Consider the following 21,674-nt stretch of genomic DNA (forward strand, 5'->3'; position numbering starts at 1 on the left):
CGCATTAACAAAACATCTGGTAAATCTGGTGTGCTTTAAATATCTTCTTACCGTATGCACAGCTCTGATTGTTGCCATTCTTGATTGCCAACAAGTCTGAAATGACTCGAGCGCGCTGACTGGAAACATGATCATCATTAGCTTGTGTTGTCTTTGGACACGTTTATTAGCTCATTAAAAAAAAAAGACTACACAGGAAAGACAAAGCCCAAAAAGATTCATTATGATTCACTCTGTAATTAGCCATTTGCTGAAACGTCAAACATAATATCCCATTACGTCTACATTTTTGAAGGATGGGTGTGTTCCTGTGTAGAGCCGGCGAACATGAAAGCCTCAGGGTGTGGGCCAATTTTGATTACGACAATGAGAGGACATTTTTATGGGGCATGTAACCTTTTCTACGAAACATATCATCATTCTTTATTAACTCCTTCTAAAAATATTTGAATCGCATGATTTCTTTAGGTTACATTCCAGAGCTGCACCAATCTGACATATAAAAAGGCTTGCTCTTCATTTGATCGGCATCATCCTTAGCATCAAGCATCGCGACTGCAGAGGTAACATGTACACACCATTTACATCCTTTTTGAAAGCTGATCTTTATGCGAGACTTTTTTCAAAGTTTTCATTTGAATTTCAGCGTAACTCTGATACTAAGTCTTTTTTCTGTCATTGTGCAGATGGCATTTGCACTTCGCTCGTTGTTCCTCTTTTGCGGAATCAGTGGACTGTTGACTGGAGTCGTAAGTCAAATCTTGACTGCTGATTTAAAATGAATATTGGCTATTGTGTGTTACATTGCCTTTGTTATCTGCTTTTTTTCAATTTTTACCAGTCTTGTTACAAAGACTTTCTTGCCGGGAGATTTTTTAAATTGTTTTTTTTATCACATTGGGCTTGCTGTAGTTTTGCTACCAAGTACAATTGCCAGTGTTAGATTAACACGGAGTGTGTTAACACAAGAAAAGTGTTTAAATGCGTCCACCTCAATGAGTGTAAATCTGATGCTTTTCAAAGTGTTTCTTTATTACACTGAACAAGTGTTACTCTAACACAATATTGTGTTAAAAATCAAAAAAAAAAAATCAAAAACTTTTTTTTAAATTTAAATTGAACTCTGCCAATCTACACTTAACTTTAGTTAATGGTAGTTCATTTATATAGCGCTTTTCCACCTTACAAAGCACTCAAAGCATTTTACATTTTGACGATGGAGTTAGGCACTCTGGGTACTTGTGTTGTATGCAAGTGATGTGACTGTTATACTTTTTTTTTTGGGGTGGGGGGGGGGCTATGTGTTTGTAATAATGTATTGCAATGTAAAGATAACATTAGAAGTGGACTCCAGGAAGAATAGCAATGGCTTCTGCCAAAGCTAATGGAGATCCTAATAAATGTTATCAAATTAAATTTGTGCCAATTTTAACAACATGCTTTTCTTCTTCACAGTGGTCAAGGACAAACAATCGCGACAAAGGTTGTTAGCTATGTCTCAATGATACTTTTCCCCAAAATAAATAAATAAAGCATCTGATCTCAGATTTAACCGATACATCTCATTTTGTTGTTCACACAAACAATTGCGTTGCAGACACTTGCTGTCCTAAAGGCTGGACTCAGTTGGGAAGTCGCTGTTTCGTCTTCCTTGATGACCGCAGGCAGTTTGCAGATGCAGAGGTATGGAAAACTTTCACACAGAAGTTGTGCTATAATGCTAAACCAGTTTTCTGCCTATACAAGCAGTGGTCCAACCATGAGTCTAAAAATGATGGCGAGAGCTGAATCAAGTTTTCTATTGTACATTCATGATGTGTACAGGATGAAAGCCAGTCTTGGGAACTTAACTTGATTTATTTAGCGCCCTGACGACAACTGCAGCTGTGTACCAAAGCGCTGTTACAAGGTTGCTGCCAATTAAGACACAAAACGACAAGCGCCCCGCGGCCGTACTGTCGCAGTCAAGATTTTTTTTTTTTAAGTGCTACTGTAAATATTCTGCCATGAAGGCGCAACCCTCAGGCGTCGATACTCTCCTCCAATAAATGTCACGGCCAGAAAGGCTGACAACAGTCCACATGAAATTACAATAAACATTAAATGACCAAAAAGGGAGAAAAAAATACAAATAAAAATGAAAAATTAGGGGCGCTCTTGAACTTGAACTTCAGTTTTTATGTGCTGCATGAATGCTTTGTGATAATTTTTTTTATTGGGTGGTTGTCGTTTCCTCTTGCAGAGCATCTGCAACATTCTTGGTGGGAATCTGGCCTCAGTCCACAGTGCTTTGGAATACGCCATCATTCTCCAATTGGTTCGGGCATCCTCTGATTCTACTCGAGATGTGTGGCTTGGACTCCACGAGGCAATAGAGGTGAAACACGTCCTAATTCGTAAAACTACTGACAACAATGATTTCAGGATGAATTACGTCCCACGAATCATTAACAGCAAAAAATCGGAGTAAAAAATGCCTCGGAGTTGGAACTAAATGAATTCATTAAAATTAAATTATAATAATAAAATAATAATAACAATTTATTCCGCGGAGCGAGAGAGAGAGCGTGCACACGCCTGACGTCACACTCGGAGAAACCTTAAATTTCGGGTCCGAAACCCTCATCATTATTTGACTCTACAGGAAAATAGGGGCAACAGCCATTGTGCCCCAATATTGCCCCCTGTCCATTATAAAATTTGTAAAACATGTGTGGTTGAAAAATATGGTTATTTTAACACTCCAACTTGCGTTCAGCTCCTTTAATATGAAAAGAAAAATGCACTGAGCCTTCACCACCATCTTACGAATGCAATTATGCCATCTAGTGGCAGAATTATGACCTCAACACAAATCAATATCACATTTGTTTTTTTTAAAATTATAGTTCCATTTTATGAATTATGAAATTACTGTATCAGTGACTAAATTATGCAGCCATATTTCTATTAGTTTAACATTGTTTCCACTTTTATGTTAACAAGAGTATGAAAACTTAGAAACAAATATTTTATATTGTACATTTAGAACAGATATAAAATTTGTGTTTAATCGTGAGTTAGCTATTGAAGTCATGCGATTAATTACAATGAAAAATTCTGACACCCCTAATTATAATTAAATCGACTCCTTCTTTGGTACACTTGGCCAACCGTCCTTTCAAAACCAAAGCTCAACACTGCCCTCTAGGGTAGTGTGCTAAATTACATCTTCTAATTAACTAAATGTGCCGAAGTGTCATTAATCAAATACAATATCATACAAAAGAAAATAGTGTATTTTCCTTTTGGTGAGACAAATTTGTTCCTTTGTCTTCCAGGACGACGTCTTCATTTGGACAGATGGCTCAAGTTTTGATTTCAGCGCCTTTAACAATAACAACAGCGGTGGGGATTGCTTTGAGCTTGAACGCAACGGTAAATATATCGTGACTTTAAGAAGGATCCAGGCTACTTGCATATTTAATCTAAACGTAATAATCTTGGGTTGATGGACTGACGAGTACAAGACTTGTTGACGTCACACTGTTTTGTTTTTTCTTCTAGATAATCTCTGGGACAATGACAATTGCAGTGACGCAAACACATTTGTTTGTGCCAGACGTGCAGACCAATGCAGCCACTAATCAACCCTCCGGCCATCATAACATCGATAACAATTCCTTCTCGCGTATCCTGATGACTTCTCTAAGATCAGCCATGTCTGGATTCTTTGATTTATTAGAAGATTGTTACTTATTCAACCCAGATATACTTATTCGTATTAATTTATTGCTGTCAGTCAAATAGTTTGACAAAGCAGGATAACACATGTCTATCACACAATAAAGCATTTTTGCAAAAGGATATCTCACTCAATTCATTTCAGTGTATACTGTGCGTGTATATCAGGATCTCATCTCAAATCACTTCCTCAGTGTGTTTATATCTTGAATTATTCTGTTATGTATCTTGTGCCATCTACTTAAAGAGCATTTAATAGTTCTGCCTGTCACCTTACATTGCTGGCATAGATAGATATGATGACATTATTTGTAGTAAAAAAAAAATCTGGATTTGAATTTAGCCTATGGCGGCTACTGACAAGTATCGCAGTTTAATAGGGACAGTCCCAATTCCCCCACATTTTTGCATGCAGGTTTTGCCAGTCCCATTGTTTTGTCTCACTTTTAACGCAAATCCCAACCCAGTGTCCCGTACTTTTTTTTTGTCGAATCAGCAAGCCCACGCGCATGTCAAATCGCACAGTTGTCATAGTGATGTTGAGTTAAAAAGGAATTTAATCTATTGCTAGCAGGCGTTTTTTGTCATACCGGAACTCGACCTACACTTCCTGGTTCTATGGCTAATGCTGCATAAGCATTCCATACAGTTAAGTAGTTGTGGAGTTATGTAGAATATTTATGAATAAAGAAAGCTATCTAGTTTTATACTCGAGTAAATTGTGTTTTACCACAAAAAATGAGGCCAAAATCCAATCAAATAAAGTGTCGCTGTAATTTAAAATTAATTAATTAAAAATTAATTGTGAACACAATTGTGAATGTTGTCCTGATTAGCATTTTGGTGATGAGCCCTTCTAGTTGACACTGAAAAACTCGTTCTTGCACTTTATGCTCATTACGATGGGTTGGGTGTGTGTTGATGCGAAGGAATGAGAACATTGCCTTTGGAGATCACTTATTATCTAAATTTGCAACATTTTTTAGATGACTCTATATGCTAACCACATCATTGTTTACATTTTAGAGCTAGTACAAGCTGATTTATAAGCATTGCTCTTTGTGTCTCAGCGTCAAGCATCGCACCTGCAGAGGTAACACTGCACACCGTGACATCCTGATTTTCCAACTAAACTACACATGTGCCTTTTGCAAGCTTTTTTGTTTGAATAGGAATGTAACTCACTTTTCGGTTATTGTGCAGATGGCTCTTTTCTCATTGCTCCTTCTTTGCGTGATCAGTCAACTGTTGACTGGAATTGTGAGTCAAAACCTCAGCTGCCGACTTTTACTATTGTGTTGGATTTTCCTGTCTTTGTTTGTGTTTGTTTTCTACAGTCTGATTTTAACATCATGCTTTTCTTCTTCACAGTGGTCCTTGCCTATCAGTCATGGGAAAGGTTGGTAGCTGTGTGTTAATGATACCTAAAACAAGAGGAAAACAATTTCTCACTTTCTTCATCATTTGGCATTTGATACCGGATTGAATCAACAGATCTCGTTTTCTTCCCAACATCGATTGTCTTGCAGGCCTTTGCTGTCCTAAAGGTTGGACTCAGGTGGACTGTCGCTGTTTTATCTTCCAGGATGAGCGAAGGGAATTTGCGGATGCAGAAGTATGAAAGGCTTTCACACGGTAGTGTTGCATTGACTGTTTTCTCATTTTTATGACTGAGTTGTTTCTTGTTGTAGAGCGTCTGCAACATTCTTGGTGGGAATCTGGCCTCAGTCCAAAGTGCTCTGGAAAATGCCGTAATTATCCAATTGAATGCGGCGGGCTCTACCGACGTTAGCATTGACATTTGGATTGGACTCCATGAGGCAATAGAGGTGAAACACTTTCCTGTTCTTAAAGCAGCGGACAAGTGTAAAATATGCAGGGGTGGGCATTATCATTGACTGGAATTGATGATTGATGGAAGTGCCCACCTTTTGGCGTGTGCTTCAGCACTTTCAGCGAATGCTTGATAATGCGAAGCTTTAAAAAAAAAAAAGCAGGATTACTTCTGTCGATCGCGGCGAGTACACACGGTCCTTCTCAATCCATGAATTTTTGTGAGGCTTCGCATTATCAAGCATTTGCCGCAAGTGCTGAAGCACACGCCAAAAGGTAGGCGCTTCCATCAATCATCAATTCCAGTCAATGACTTTGCCCACCTCTGAAAAATTGTTACATAAAAAACGACAACAACAAAAGGATCAAATCCAATTCTGCCTGAAAGGCAGTGGGAAAAATAAAATTGATTTAATCCCACCCCCATCTCCCATTCAAAGTTTCAAGCTACTCTTCTACTTAACCATAAGACTCAATAATAAACAAATATCCAGAGAGCAATTATTATTAAAGAACCAAGGAAAACATTTATTGAAGAATACAAATGATTTAGCATGGTGGCATTACCATAAGAAACAATAAGTGTTACGATTTTAACAACACAAATACACAAATATGGGAAGTAATCAATACTAGCACTGGTAGGACAGCATACACCAGAAATGGTAATAAACAATATACCAACAATGGTAATAAACGATATTCCGACAATGGTGAAGAAGAAACAAGCACATATTTCCACAGACAGAAAGCACTGATGTGAAAAAACGTTTGTACATTGGCCGGTAATGTTTTATTAAAGGCTTTGTATAAAATTATAGATGTATAGTATTTCACAAGATCGTGACATTTTAACAACTTAGATTGAATGAAAAAATTATGCGTGTGCTCCAGAAAGCCAACTTTATGAATGATATGCAAAGCACGTTTCCGTATAGTGACTAATGGATTAATTGTATTCTGCATACTCATCAAGATACTTTACTTTATTTAAAATTGCTAGAGTTTTAGAGATTTTTGATGTTACATGTCACTATCAATATTTATTTGTAATCCAGGATCCAGTTTTTGATTACCAAACAGCATCGATTTAGTTTTGCTTATATTTAAGGATAATTTATTTATGTCCATCCATTTTTTTCCAATATTGACACTCCGTGGTTCATTGTAGTTATGAGAAGGGTTGGATTTAAGAAATTTGGGTGTTTCAAGCTTCGAAATTGCGCCATCATGTGGACGAACGGCCTAAACGGTAAGAAACTTGTGAGGACACATTGAAAGTGGCTTTCGTGTGGACGGGGCCTAAGGCCTAAATGAAATTAAAATGAAGCATAAAAAAATTCATTAACTAAAACTAATAAAAAAACAAACAAACCCGCTTTGAAAACAAATAAAACGTACGAGTTTTTCGAGACTAGTTGCAGCAGCACACATGACACTGGACATTAATCCTGTCTCGATGTCACAAGAGCATCAGCCTGTTTTTCAGCATCAGATGGTGTTAGGAGATTTTAAACTTCAAATCTCAACAATCATACTGCATGATCAACATGGTCTGTTATGTGGTGACAAACATATAAGCCAGCATTTTCCTTTTTGCTGTGACTCACTGAAACGTGTGCATTTGCCTTCCAGGAGGGTACCTTCTTCTGGACTGATGGCTCACCAGTCGGTTTCACTAACTTCAACAGTGACAACGATTCTGGAGATTGTGTTGCGATCGAAAGCGATTGTAAACTGCATATTTCTTACAACTTAACACTTCAGTCATTAGGAGGGAAATGACGCACATTGTCTAGTAGAGGATTTTCATTGTCATCATGCCGTTTTGTTTTTTCTTCTAGGTGTTCTCTGGGACATAGACTCGTGTAGTGAAGACAACAAATTTGTTTGTGCCAGAGAAGCTGACCAGTGTCGCCGCTGACCCGCCCTCCAACCTATCATATGATCGATGACTCCTTCAGTATTGTGATGATTCGACCAAGATTGAAGATTATTAGTGCCTGTTTTCACCTCTTGAATCCAGTTGACTTTATTCTCATTCATTAATTTCTGTTGCTTTAACAATTTTGACAAGGTGGTATAACAAATGATAATCAAGCAATAAAGCGTTCTATCATGGACAGAATGACACAGTGCCTATTTGGTTCTCGCCAAACTCCTCAGGACAGATGGTGGTCCCCTTTTTTTAAGAAGGGGGACTTGGCACTTCTCCTGTGTTCGTCTCACTGTTCTGTATATACCACTGGATAGCCGATAGCCCATAGTGGTAATTTTATTGCGCATTGCTCATCATAAGTAGACCCATTCGCATTTTCGTGACGAGGTCTTACCTTTTTAGCAAAAAGAAAGCAAGCTGTGGGTCCCGTTTTATCCTCTTAGGTCTAACGCTGCTCCAATATTGATCCACGTCCTCCTGCGACGCTTGTGCGATTTCAGTTTAGCCTTTTTGGGTCACACTAGACAGGTGTTATCCTTTCCTGATCGGTATTCGTGGTCAGAGTCACCTCTGCGGACAACTCCCGTTGCAAGTCGCCAAACTTTGGGCCCGATGGTCGAACAAAAAGGAGCCACCGGGAGACGGAGGGTCGCACTGCAGTATTGGTTCATTATTATTTTGACACACTTTTATATCCGCTGTCGCACATGCTTGTCTTTTGCCACGGACTCGTCCACACAATCCCAAACACTTCCGCCTTCCCAGCGCTTCCGCAGGGGCGGATTTAAGAGATTTTGGGCCCCAGGCAGAGGTAGGCATGTGGCTCTTTCGAATGAGAAGACAGATACATATATTTTAAATAGGGATATTCAATACCGCTTTTTTTTTTCAGAGCGATACCAATACTCAACTGTTGGGTAGTCACAGATACTGATACCAGATACCGATACCACTAGTACATAAAGATTCCCTCCCAAAAAAGACTTATTTTAAAGGCAGACCTATAAATCCCAATATAGTACTTTTCCTTAAAGTTGCATGACATAATTTTGGAACTCTCACAGCACACCCTGTTTCATTCCAAAACAAACACGCACAACACAGTATAAGCCTTATTATTCAGTGCTATTGTCAAGTGCTAATGTTGTCATGTCTGGGAAGATCTGGTTTTGGTTGAGGGTCCCGATTGGTCCTGAGTGGGTTCCAGCCCTTCCGCGGGTTGACCAATCCGGGCCCTCAGCCACTAGTGCCTGGCCCCAGGTGTGGCTAGTTACCCAATTAGTGTGGGTGTATTTAGTTCCCGGGTGGTGATCATTCGGCGTGGGATCATTGCCGCTTGTCACGGTCACCCCCGGAGTTCTGTCTGTCATTTTGATTTTGTATCTTTTCAGTTTGTTGTTTAGTTAGCATTAACCAGTACCCTGGTTAGTGTTCTCTGTAAAATAAAGCACGCCAGTCTCGCCCGCACTCCTGCTGTGGTTCTCCTGCCTCCCTGCATTTTGGGTCCTCCACTTCACACGCCGACAGACACCACGCCGCTCTGTGACCACACCGTAACAAATGTAAAAAAATTAGGATTTTGTCTGCTCCGCTGTATCAAATACAGCACTCTCTACTCCACTAGTGTACAGTGCTCAGCATAAATGAGTACACCCCCTTTGAAAAATAACACTTTGAACAATATGTCAATAAACACAAAAACTATTTCCAAAATGATGGCAAGACTACATTTATATCTGTTTGCTCAAATTTTAGACTACAAACGTCTACAGGTGAGTCCCATTATTCATTACACAGGTGTCAAGCAGACAGTTGATTATAAATGGGTGTTACTTAAAGAAAACACGTTCCCACTTGTTTTTGTATTCATTGAGATATTGTTTAAAAAGATATTGTTGTCTTTGAGCACTGTACATTATGTACTCTTCCTGCTCAGTGAAAAGCCCCAAAATGATTATTTAATGCTTAAAGTCAAAGAATATTCCTTTGCGGGGTGACTTTTTAAGACAAACCTTTAAAAGAGAAATGACTCTGGGCCAGTTTGGAAAATACATTGATGCATGACAAGCCTAAAAACAGGCTGGCTGCAACTCACAGGAGAAACAAGTGATGCTACAAATTTCTGAACATTGTTTAAACTGTCCAAGAGCGCATTAATTAATTTAAAATGAGCTTAAAAATGTAGCCAGGGTAGTGACGTGCATGTCCCAGCTTGTTCGAAAAATAGCAACTGTCATGCGGGTGCTAAGTTGCAACGATAACGGGCCCTGCCAAGTTCAATGAGATGAAGAAATACTTATCAATACCCGGGAAATGTCACCAGATGAACACCTACCTCACTACTTTTGCGTCCCCAACAGGCGTCCATCTTGTTGCTGCTGCTGCAAGCTGTAAGTCGCCATAGACACAGTGACAAATATTTGTAATTTTTGGTAACTTGTGTTGGAAGCATATCCTTTTTCTTCCGCGTTTTCTTTCGGGTAGAGAGAATGTTGATTATCTGAATACAGACTGGAGATCGGTGAACAGTTCCTTCGAAGGTTTTATTTCTACAGAATATTCCGGGCACCTACGAGTGACAGACAATGGCTGCAGCTTCTCACAAGTGTCCAGATTACAGACATTTACAACATTCTTATACTATCTTGAAAGGCGGTACCACAAAACCCCCAGCAAACAGCCCACCCGGATATAACCAGACATGAGATAAGACTTCAAAGACATCATTCAAACAGATTGACTTCAACCACAGACAATGGCCCATTGTTGTGGAAATAGAGGAGGTCCCCCAGTCATGACGGCACCTGGCAGAAATTGCGATAACACTCACAAAGCTCTACTGAGGAAATAAGGAAATTAAAACAGTTATGACTAAATCTGGGCAGAAGACCCTCAACACTTCTCAATAAATGTTTGCTTTCCTCATTCTTTTCAGCCTCACTGGGATAACTTGGTTTAATTTTTTACGTTGCCCTTTCTTCTCAGTTTTGCTAACTGCCGTCACTTTGCGCCCTTCCGCTGTTTTTGCGCATGCACATGCGCAGTAAGATGGACTGGTCCATTTGTGGAAATTGGGGGGGAAATGATTTGGACCAAAAACATAATTAATGTGCGTAAATAAGTAAAAACTATATTGGCCATTAGTGTATGAGGAATTTTATGGGGTCGTCTAGTAACGTGAGGCCCTAGGCAACTGCCTAGGTTTGCCTAATGGTAAGTCCGCCTGACTTCACAAAAGCTTAAGATTCGGTCCCAAACACTCGATCATTCTTTCACTCAACAGGAAAATAGGGGCAACAGCCATGGTTATTTTAACACTCCAATGTGCGTTAATATTGCGACATGCGCTTTTAATAAACGAAACCGTAACTTGTCATCGTGAGTGCGGGGCTTATCAAGCTCACTGACTGAACCCACATAACTCCCACACCATACATGATGAATAACGTAATATTAATTTGTTATGAATATTCAGCGACAACAAAATATAGCTTCGGGTCTCGAGCTTCACAAAGTGCTTAAGCAAGATTTGTAAACAACATATATGCTATCATACATGCTAACAGTTAACGCGTTTACTCGTCATTTACATCGCCAAACTTTATGCAACATATAAATAGCATCACTAGTGTTTTACACAAATATGTATGCTTACCTGCAAACGTAGAAGCTGCGCCTTTCGCACATGATATTTTGCGTAATTTTTCATCGTGTAGAGTGAGTTTGAGTGACCACGAACAGCTGACTGTGATTTGTAGCGTTGCGTGCTATCGGTTCAACGGACATTGTAGTCTGCAGCGTTTGATGAAATGGACAACTTGATTTTGGGAAAATGTGCAATAATTACAAGTTCCAACAAACAAAATCTGATTCAGAAAACAACAACTTCAAAACATAAACGATCCACGTCTGCCGTCGCCAGGGATCATTGATCTCAAAAACGAAAGCAGATACGTGGCGTCGGCCCACTGCCTACTTGGCTCAGTTAAATAAACTCACCACGTTTACACATTTCCTCTGCCTGTTCACTGTGCCTCCTTGCAATCGAGTTCACTTCTCAGAATTTACCCTAAAGCCGTGACACGCGGTGGACTAATTTGTACGTGCCTGTTGCCTGCCAATTTTCATAGCCCTCGTTCAAACGTGCCAAGATTGTTTTTCCCCTGTATGGAGCGCTACAGACAGAGCCATTTTGTTGGCATTGTCTATGACGTTTGTTAGATTATTAACATTGTTTTTCTGTTTCGATTTATATTTTAACCGTTTTGGATATTAGTTAGAGCTGTGTAATAATAAGACAATAGTTAATTCATATGTTAAGTCAATCTATAGTCCTTTGTTCTCTTGCCTGGGAAAGAGGAAGGTAACAGGTTTCTTTTCTATATTATCTAAAGGGAGTATAGTTTGTAGGAGTCTCTGTTCGGTCAAAGAGAGTCCAAGGACAGGCTGATTTTGTACCTATGGGAACTTGCTGAAGGGAGGGGAGAGGGATTTTCCTGTATTCACTGATTTTCAATAAATGTGCTGTGTGCTGGAGGAGGAGACACACTTTTGAACAGATCACTGCTTGGGTGACTTCATTTGTGTGATCAGAAGCTTCTGTTTAAGTACCTTTGCAAAGGGACTTCTTCACCAGAATCTCAACTTCAATATATTGAACACGCAAAGAGTACAATAAAATTGCTCTATCACGTTTCAACTCCAACGTGAAGAAAACGTATGTACTGACAGGCAAGTAAATTCTTGCAATTCAAATTCCGTTTTTCTATATCACCAAGAGAAACAAAACTGAAAACAAACAAGAGCACAAAAAGATCCGCTCCCTATTGTCATGTTGGCTCCTCTTTCACGCCCTTAATTAAATGATCGTCAAGTTACACCCACATCTCTTTGTGTATGGTGTATAATTGGCCTGTGCTGTCTGTAGTGTGCAATGTGATCTGTCACTTAAGATGAGCTCGCATAAAACCACTGACGATCATGATGAGTTTTGCATTGCTGTCTCTCCTTAATCTATATATGTTGCTGTGGTGGCTAGGCGTTTGCGACTGTTGTCAAAGCAAACATCATTTTATTGGACTCCAGTCTAGGATGAGAGAAACAAGAGAATATTTCCTTGCGGCACCACCCTTTGAATGACACGGCTCATCTTCATTCTCGACTTGTCTTTTAATTAGTGCAATTACATAATTACACGATTAGCAAAGTTGACATTCCAAAGGTGCCATAAGCTTGTATAAAAAAGACGTCAGCTGTGAACAGCTGTGTTCTCAGCATAAAGCAACTGTAGAGGTAACAATACACTTCCTTGACACCCTGCTTTGTTAAAAATCAATTGTGTGCCTCTTTTAAGGTTTTCATTTGAATATTGAAAGTCTTTTTTTTTGTCATCACATAGATGGCATTTGCTCCTCGCTCTTTGGTCCTCCTTTGCGGAATCTTTGGATTGCTGACTGCGGCTGTAAGTAGTCAGTCTCAATAAATGTATATTTGCTATTGTGTTACATAGCTGTCTTCATTTGTGCCTGTTTTCTTTCATCTGATTTTGACATGCTTTTCTTCTTCACAGTGGTCTAAGCCTACCAGTCATGAGAAAAGTTAGTAACCGTGTCTCAATCCTTCAAAACAAAACAATTCATGGACAGATCTCATTTTCTTTCTAAAACGTTTGTGTTGCAGAAAATTGTTGTCCAAAAGGCTGGACTCAGGTGGATTGTCGCTGTTTCATCTACCAAGATGGCAAAAGGCAGTTTGCAGATGCAGAGGTATTGAATACATTCAAAGGGAAAGTATCATGGATGGATCTGAATGAAGCTTGTACATTCATTCCTGAGACTTTTCATCTTGTAGAGCGTCTGCAACGTTCTTGGCGGAAACCTGGCTTCAGTCCAAAGTGCTTTAGAGAACGCCGTACTTATCGAATTGGCTCAGGCAGGCGCTGACGGCTCTGACGATGTTTGGATTGGACTGTCCGAGGCACTGCAGGTAAAACGCTTCTAAAGTCTCACATTTGTCTCAAAAATATTCACGCAAATGTTTGGTGTTTTGGAGATCCTCAAATATGTCCGCAATTTTCACATTTGTTTGTTTATGTTGTTTATGTATTTATCATGACTTACCATTTGTAAATATTCAATTCTGCTTGTGAGTTGTTGAACAGGGCAATTATAAATATTAATGACCATTATTTGTTTCCCTCGACTTTATTTTGCCTTGACCCGAAAGACTGTCTTCTTCTACTGCTATCTCGGGGACATAGAAGAAGAAAAATTAAAAGTAAAAGAAGAACGTCTTCCTGTCAAGGCAACGTAAACTCCAGACAAAAAAAATTGTATGAAATTTTGTTTCCTGACTTGTGTTAAGCAAACACATAATAGAAGACCAGATCAAGGCTCGTTTTCAGTTTTTCAATTTCCAATTTTGAAACGAGAAACGCGAGATTGCTCGTTTAGGTTCAGTGGTGACAGCAACACTGCTTCTTAGTGGACGGAGGAGGGATAACCTTTTCACAAGTGCGTGTTTAGAACTGCCCTGGTTGTGAATATATTGAAATACGTGCAATTCTTGCAACATAATAATATTGTCACTATTGTTATTTATGCTCAGCATCACACTGAGGTCACAATTAGGTAAAACAATCAAATATCCTTTGGCAATAAAGAGCCCGCAAACAAGTCTAAATATGTTGAGCAACTGTAATACATGCAAATGCTTTTGGTCTTGCGCAAATTGACAATTCGGAACATCCGGGCATTTCTGATATTTCCGCAATACAACCAAAGGCAAATACTTCCTTTACACGGTGAAAACAAACGTATTGTATTGCTTTTGTGTTTAACATTTGACATGACATGACAATGACAATTTGAAATCAAAATAATCCTCACAAATCAAATTATATTTCAAATCCTTTTCAATGAGCGGTGTTAACCGCCATTTTGACTTGTGACGTAAGCATAGAATTGTCAATAAGCATTTAAGGCACCGCTGGAGGAGCATGGATGTAAACATTGCGTGTGACTTGGGAGGTGCTGATCCGATCACATGATCAGAAATCAGGGTTGATCATGTCATTTTCAGCTGAGCATGGCTGAAAAAGATCAATTTGATCCATTTTCTGAACAAAAAAACAGTACAGAACTGTTTTATATTAGTTTATATTAGTATACACATAATTATACATATATATATATTTTTGGGTGCCATTACAATACGTTTCCTCACAAATACATGAAAATCCATTTTTATAATGCGTCCTGCTCATTGATATATTTGTTAACATTCAATAAGCGTAAATCTCATTGCCATAGAGCCTGTGGTTGCTAATTCTATGTTAAAATCCTACCAAGCGTTTCAGTACAAAAACTATTACATGGAAAAAAAGAAGTAGTATTGGTCCATCTCTGATTTTTTATTTATTTATTTTTGTATATGTATATCAGCAAATTTAGTGCTTAAAAAAAAGATAGGAAAAAATATAGAACGGGTATATAGAAATATAGAGCAGGTGCCCAAAAGCAAAAACAACCGCTGTTTGTTTGTGTTTTTTTGGGGGGAAAGTTATTGTAGGTTTATCCGTGTTTTCTTTAAAAAAATCTTTGTGGTTTACAATAATTTTTAGATGTTTGCCCAAATTTCCCAACACATTTCAATAGCTGTCAGTTACACACAGATTTCCCCTATTCGCGGGCTGACACATACTGTATTTTGTCCATATTTAAAATGGAAATGTGTGGTCCATCATTTCAGTTGCCCATCCCTGCATTATGATGTGGCAAACGTAAAATAAAAGCATGTGTTTCCCTTGTGCATGTGCCTCATGTAAATGTGTTCTTTTGACTTCCAGCCTGAAACCTTCTTTTGGACTGATGGCTCAATCGTTGATTTCACTGCCTTCAACGGCGACGATGATCCTGGCAATTGCGTTGAGCTTGAATTCAGTGGTAATTGTCCAATAACTTTGAGTGCAAATGTCAGCTTGTTGTCAATTGACTACACTTATTTGTGGAGACTTAATAATGGAGGAAATGACAGATTTTGGTTAGTAGAGGATTTTCGTTGTTGTCACACTGTTTGTTTTCTTTCTTCTAGATGGCCTCTGGGACAACGAACCCTGCACTGTCGACAACAGATTCATTTGTGCCACTGACGCTGATCATGAATGTCAACATTGAGACGCCCTCCAACCCTCATCAAATCGACAACAATACCTCCTTGAGTATTGTGATTAGTCTCCTAAGATCAAAGTTTTGTGGTGTCGGTATTCTTTGGTTCATTATCAAGTCTTCAATTTATTACAACATATAAGTTCATTCAGATTGATTGATTCAGTCAAATTTGACAAAGCGGGGAAGGAAATCATGCAATAAAACATTGTGGTATCATCATTGCATTTGAGTCATTCCTCTTCAAAGACAAATGTTTCCCAACTTTTATTTTTTATCTAAAGAGCTGCCTTGAGATTGGACTCCTTCTTTAGCTCGATGGCATCCCTTATCGCTGGTGCCCACCAAAATGTTCGGGGCTTGCTGCCCTGACAAGGACTTTTACGGCCACAGCTCCAGTTAGCGGCCTCAATAATGGATAAATATCAAGAGCTGGAATTGCTCTTAAAATAGCAATCCGCTAATCGTGCAGACGCCAGCAGACAAATTCCGGTTGGATTCGTAATTTTAATTGACGGGGAAAAAATAAATCTAATAAAATTTGACCTAAATAGTAAATAGAGAAGACTTATATAGAGCTTTATCTGCACCATACGGCATCCAAATAATGTTACAAAGCCTGACATTCAATGATTTGAAAACATCAAGCTGCTCATGCTAACTACAGAATAGTTGTTCTTTTAAGTTTCAAACGTTTTACCCCGCGGGCCGGATTAGGTTGATGTTCTTGTAAAGTTAAAAAATTCGTAATGTTGGCCCAATTACTCAAATGTATATAAATCAAAATCAAAACATATAAATTGGTAATTTCACAAGCAACACATGATGAACAACACAAACACATATGACATGGATTAACATCCTATAACTCAACAATGCATTCTGGGAACAATATATATGCAAAACAAGTAGCTATAACACGCCCGGATCTCATACGGGCAAAGTGTCGCCATGTGACATTTGCATTTGGAACAATATATTTACAGCCGAGCCCGGCTATTTAAGGCTGGCCTGCAAACAGCAAAAATCTGTGTATAACTGACGGCAATTGTTTTTAAGTTATAAACCATGATTTTACCGGTCCAACCCATTTTCCTTTCGGCTTTTGCCTTCAGGGGTTGCCACAGCGAATCAGTTGTCTCCGTCTAACCCTGTCCTCTGCATCCTCTGCTCTCACACCAACTACCTTCATGTCCTCCTTTTGAAAATAATTTCCCATTGCATGCTGAACAAAGGTGTGTACGGTGATTATCGTCTCTATTGTGTTCTAAGCTCTAATGACTGGAGCTGTTATACAAGCTCTACGTGAAAGAGTCATTAGCCAAATCTCTTTTTAATTCTTGCTTGCATCCTCGGAAACAAAAAAATAGCAATGAGGACATGTTGACTTGGTAAGATTGCCGTGAAAAAAAAAAATGAGTCTAACCCGCTCTAGAGAGGACTGGTACCAGAGCCCAAGCCCTGTGTCGAAATAGGCCCAACAACTGGACCAGGGACGGAGACCCAGGGGAAGGGGAGGAAGGCGGGCCAGGGGGCCAGGTGGGAGAGAGGGGGGGTTAAGGGCGGAGGAGACGACAAGAAGGGGAAGGGGCGGCAGCAGGCAGGAGGGGGAGTAGGCGGGGTACACCCTGAACTGGTTGCAAGCCAAACCAGGATGTATTACAACAACAGAGTAAAGTTAAATGACAGAAAGAGACGAAAAAAATAATTAATAGATAAAGGGTATTAAACATAAGGGCTTTAAAAGGGCTTCTTCTTCAGCAACGAAAGCAATTCCACGGCTTTCTTAGTCTTCACCAAATTCAAAGATTTGTACCACAAATCAACCAATGATTGCAACAGAGTTTTGTTTTGAAAAATCTACATTTGTAAATATGTCCTTAACACATTAATGACAAAATTAAAAATTGTATTTTCACCAAAGATCCCAAACTTAATTGAGTCCACCGTCAAAGATGGCCACTCAATTTGTTTGGAACTAAGGCAGTTCTGCATCTCCAATTAGTTGGCACTTTTCAACCTCGCAGACGAGCTCGGGTCCTTCCTAGCCAGAGAGGCGACATTCAACATCTCTCGACGCACCCATTTCTCTACGCACTCAAACTGTTGGAAACTCCCACGGATGGTGACCCAGATGACCTAAGATCAATTATTTGCAACATTTGAATAATAACTTCACACCAATTAAGTATAATTAGACAATTTCAGGTGGCATAGTACCTGATGGTCTGTCTCAAAGCACACCACTGTTTCAAGTGATTGGCTCTGTTGTGTTCTGCGGCTACTCTGCTCCACCTTGTGCTGCCTGATGACTTGGACTTGGACTAAAGCCACGGTGAGCTCATGGAATTGTCACGTCGTTCAAGAAAATGTTCTGAAAACGATGGCACTCGGCCTGCATGATTGTGATGACACCTTAATAATAATAATCATAATAATAATCATTTTCCTTTGTCAATGGAAACTGAGGTGCGTCACTATTGCTTTATAACCTGTAATGACTGGAGCTATTAGGCTAATCACACTGCGCTATTGTAACTTAAGTGCATAATACGTTTTCACGCATCTCTACATGTTTTCAATTGTTAACGTATAAGCCCAAAGGTGAATAACTCTTTGAGGTGAGTTTTTTTTGAGGATGTGATTTATAGATGTGTTGTGGTATGTCTGTTGATTTTGTGCGCATATGTCGCTGGCAAATGTGCGTCTGTTAAAGTGCGCTTGTATATGTGATTAGGTTTATACATTTCCTTTTGTTGAAATACCTTATTATTTTATTAACATAAAACAAATAAGGGGTAGGACTAGATACGTTTTTAACTTCCTCCTTCCCCTTTTGAACATATAAACTATTTTCTTTATACCTATTCTTGTTTTATTTTTTTTTACTTCAATTTATATTTTAGACCTGTAATGTGTTTTCTTTGTGTTTACATGTTCAATAAAGAACCAAAATCACAAAACATAAAGGTCAAATTTGAATACGCTGAAATTGTATTAATGTGCTAAGATAAAAAGTAGAAGCCAAAAAGCCATATTAATGCACCACACATATACTGCCTGAAAGTTACATTTGTTATAGGCCTATATAGAATATTATATGGCCTTTAAATAAACACTCTATCATCCTACAAGATAAAAAAAAAACTTGGTGGTGACTTGGTGGAAGAACACACCAGATCAGTCTGCTATCAGTCACTTGCGTGGCCACAACTCGTACTGTACTGATTAAACATACATTGGTGTATGCAAAGAACTTAGTGGGTGACATGTTTAGCTTTTATAATAAAGAATGCTAAAAATGTAATGTTTCAAACTGTATATGCAGTACTGTATAATCATCCACAGAGGTCGGGCCATTGAAAATCTTGCCTCGGGCGCCAAAGTGGCTCGGGCGGCTCTGCATTTTAAATTAAAGTGACAGTGTGTCTTTAGCGCCATCTTGTGGCGAACTAATAATTCAGTCAATTAAAAAAACACTATTGATTACAATAATATGCAAAAAATATATTTTTTATATAATCGTAGGTCTCGTAATCACCAATTATATGACATGACTGTTTCGGCTGTATTCTATGATATGGACGGAAATGTTTGATGTGTAAAATCCATTCAAACTCTTAAATGCATGGAAGACTAATTATGCTATCATCATATCATCCATAGGCTATATCTTTTTTTTTTTTTCTTTCTTTAAGAGCTCAGTATTGTTCATTCGGAAATGTCATCATCATTGCTCTTTTATTATTATTTTTTTTATTTTTTTTTATATATATATATATATATATATATTTTTTTTTTGTGTGTGTGTGTGGGTGAGTATGTGTATGTGCGTGCGTGCGTGCGTGCGTGCGTGCGTGTATTTGTTAGCTCACCAGAAAACCTATTAGAAAAAAATCTCATACCGTTCACCTAAACCGAACACCAGGAGACCCGAGGGGACCAAAGAAAACCAAGGAAGGTGAAATCCAGCACCGACCAGACACCCCCCACCAGAACTCCTCCCCAGCCCAAGAAACATCCAGACCCCAACAAATCCAAAAAACATAAAATCAGGGAGGCCTCAAGAGACCAAAGGAGAGACCGAGAAAAGGAAGGAAGGACAGACGAAGCCGCGTGAGATCCGCAGACACCAGCCTCCACCGATTCAATAACCTGAGGAGGAAACAGATTGTGTCTGAGTTTCGGTAGATGCTGGTGTGGTGGATCTGGCATGCATGAAAATCTCCACCAAAGAGGGGAGCCGTCGACCCCCGCCGGAACAGAGCAAGCGCAACACCTCAGGGCCCCCCAGGCCGCGGCAGCGCCAAAGGACGACCCCCGGGCCTCGCCAGGGCCACCGGCCGGAGAGCAAACCCAGGAGCAGGAGCGCCCCCCGCCCCAACACGGCCCGCGCCCCCGGCCCAACGCAGCAGGACGGGGCACTGCAGGCCCACCAGGCACCCCACCGGCCCCCAACCCCCGCACCCCCCACGACCCCCACGAAGTCAAAATGCTGCGTTTGAAGTCGGATGTATCCCACTCGGAGGGTCCCAGTTCCGCCCTCAAAGCGTTTGAGGCAAATATTATTTTCTTTTTTTTGTTTTAGTTTTTTCTGGAGAACTCAGTATTGTTCATTCGGTAATTTTACCGATTTGACATGTCATCATCATTGCTCTCTTTTTTTAAATTAAAAAAATATATATTTTGTATGTGGGTGAATACGTGTAAGTGCGTGTGCGTGTGAGTGTGTGTGTATTCGTTTGAGGCAAATATTCAGATAAATTGTTAAACGCAGTCATTACAAATCCCGTTGTGTCATGTGTACATATCATTTGGGGGCAGAATTGACACAATCCAAGTAGAGAACATCTGATTTCCTACTTTTGTCGATGGCAGCATTTTTTCCCCTCGGTTAAGCGACGCACTCCGCTCATTGAAAAGCATTGGACTTTGGATCGTTGTAATTTGATTTGTGAGGATTCTTTTTATTTGAAAATGTGATGAAATGTTGTTTGTAACAACATGCCTGGTTTGTATGCTAGTCACAGGCAAAAGCAATACAATATGCGGTGGAAATGAAACATTGCGGAAATAGTTTAAAAAAAAAAGAAGTTATGTCTTAAGACATAAATGTTGAGACGCCAAGTCAAGACATGTCTATAAGACTCGAGTCCTAAGATGCCTTAAGATGCCCTAAGATGTCTTGGAAATATGAATGTCTTGAGGCGTCTCAAGATATCTCAAAGATGTGTGAAGAAGATGATGAAGATGAAGATGTCTTTTTCGGTATCACTATTTTACTGTTCCTCTTTATATTTAACATTTTATTACCGGTACTTTTGTCAGTTACGATCGTGTCTCACTGAGCAGCAAAGGCTTGCGAGGGTGCGCACATTGCGAGTGATGGCATTTCGTCGGGTCTCTTTCAAGACAGCAAAACATTGGCAAGAGTGTTTGCCAGAACCTTATCACACATTTTTATGCTTGCAAACCGTTTTTATTGTCGCAGAGAATTTATATTTTTTTCAAAATTTGAAGAAAAACTGAGCGTAAAAATGGTTTTGGAAGGTCTGCCAAAGGTTTTTGCAACGTTTTGCAGTCTTGAATGAAACCTGACGAAAACAAACTCCCACACTCGCAAGCTTGAGTTGCTGAGTGAGACATGGGCTTAACTGACAAAAGTAACAAAATGTTAAATTTAACTGATTAAGAGGAACAGTGAATAGTGATACCACAGAAGACATTTAATCCTCACACTAATGACTAATGTAAAAAAAGAAAAGCTATGTTACACAGTATATACTGAATGCTAATGTTTGTTACCGCTGAACATATTTGGTGAGCATACATTAATTAGCATCCTGCTACTTCTAGTTGATAGTTTTCTTGTAATTACAGTATTTTAATTGAGGCAGAACCTAGAAAGAAATTTAACGATCAACACATTCAAATTTAACATTTATTTGATTGCAACATTTTCAACCGTATGACAGGGTATGAACACAGAGAATCCAACAAGATTTTTTTTTCCC

At 39.3% G+C, this 21,674-nt stretch overlaps 3 protein-coding genes across 3 annotated transcripts; all 3 read left to right on the top strand.

Moving 5' to 3' along the window:
* Positions 1-468: 468 nt before the first annotated feature.
* LOC147179923 (ladderlectin-like) lies at positions 469-3,846 on the top strand. Its single transcript, XM_086066985.1, has 7 exons — positions 469-563; positions 687-749; positions 1,456-1,483; positions 1,598-1,683; positions 2,243-2,377; positions 3,321-3,417; positions 3,547-3,846. The coding sequence occupies exons 2-7, from the start codon at positions 687-689 to the stop codon at positions 3,624-3,626; spliced, it is 489 nt and encodes a 162-aa protein (XP_085923111.1). The 5' UTR covers positions 469-563; the 3' UTR covers positions 3,627-3,846.
* Positions 3,847-4,926: 1,080 nt separating this feature from the next.
* Positions 4,927-7,480, top strand: LOC147179924 (struthiocalcin-2-like). Its single transcript, XM_086067083.1, has 6 exons — positions 4,927-5,018; positions 5,112-5,122; positions 5,253-5,338; positions 5,415-5,552; positions 7,192-7,288; positions 7,401-7,480. Exons 1-6 carry the CDS (start codon positions 4,927-4,929, stop codon positions 7,478-7,480), a joined length of 504 nt encoding a protein of 167 aa, XP_085923209.1.
* Positions 7,481-12,753: 5,273 nt separating this feature from the next.
* Positions 12,754-15,882, top strand: LOC147179925 (galactose-specific lectin nattectin-like). The gene is made up of 7 exons (XM_086066983.1): positions 12,754-12,787; positions 12,894-12,956; positions 13,065-13,092; positions 13,175-13,260; positions 13,346-13,480; positions 15,342-15,438; positions 15,587-15,882. Exons 2-7 carry the CDS (start codon positions 12,894-12,896, stop codon positions 15,667-15,669), a joined length of 492 nt encoding a protein of 163 aa, XP_085923109.1. The 5' UTR covers positions 12,754-12,787; the 3' UTR covers positions 15,670-15,882.
* The last annotated feature ends 5,792 nt before the right edge of the window (positions 15,883-21,674 follow it).

Source organism: Leptonotus elevatus, chromosome 2, assembly GCF_054856555.1.
Source record: "Leptonotus elevatus isolate MCC_2025b chromosome 2, RoL_Lele_1.0, whole genome shotgun sequence".
Lineage (NCBI taxonomy): Eukaryota > Metazoa > Chordata > Actinopteri > Syngnathiformes > Syngnathidae > Leptonotus > Leptonotus elevatus.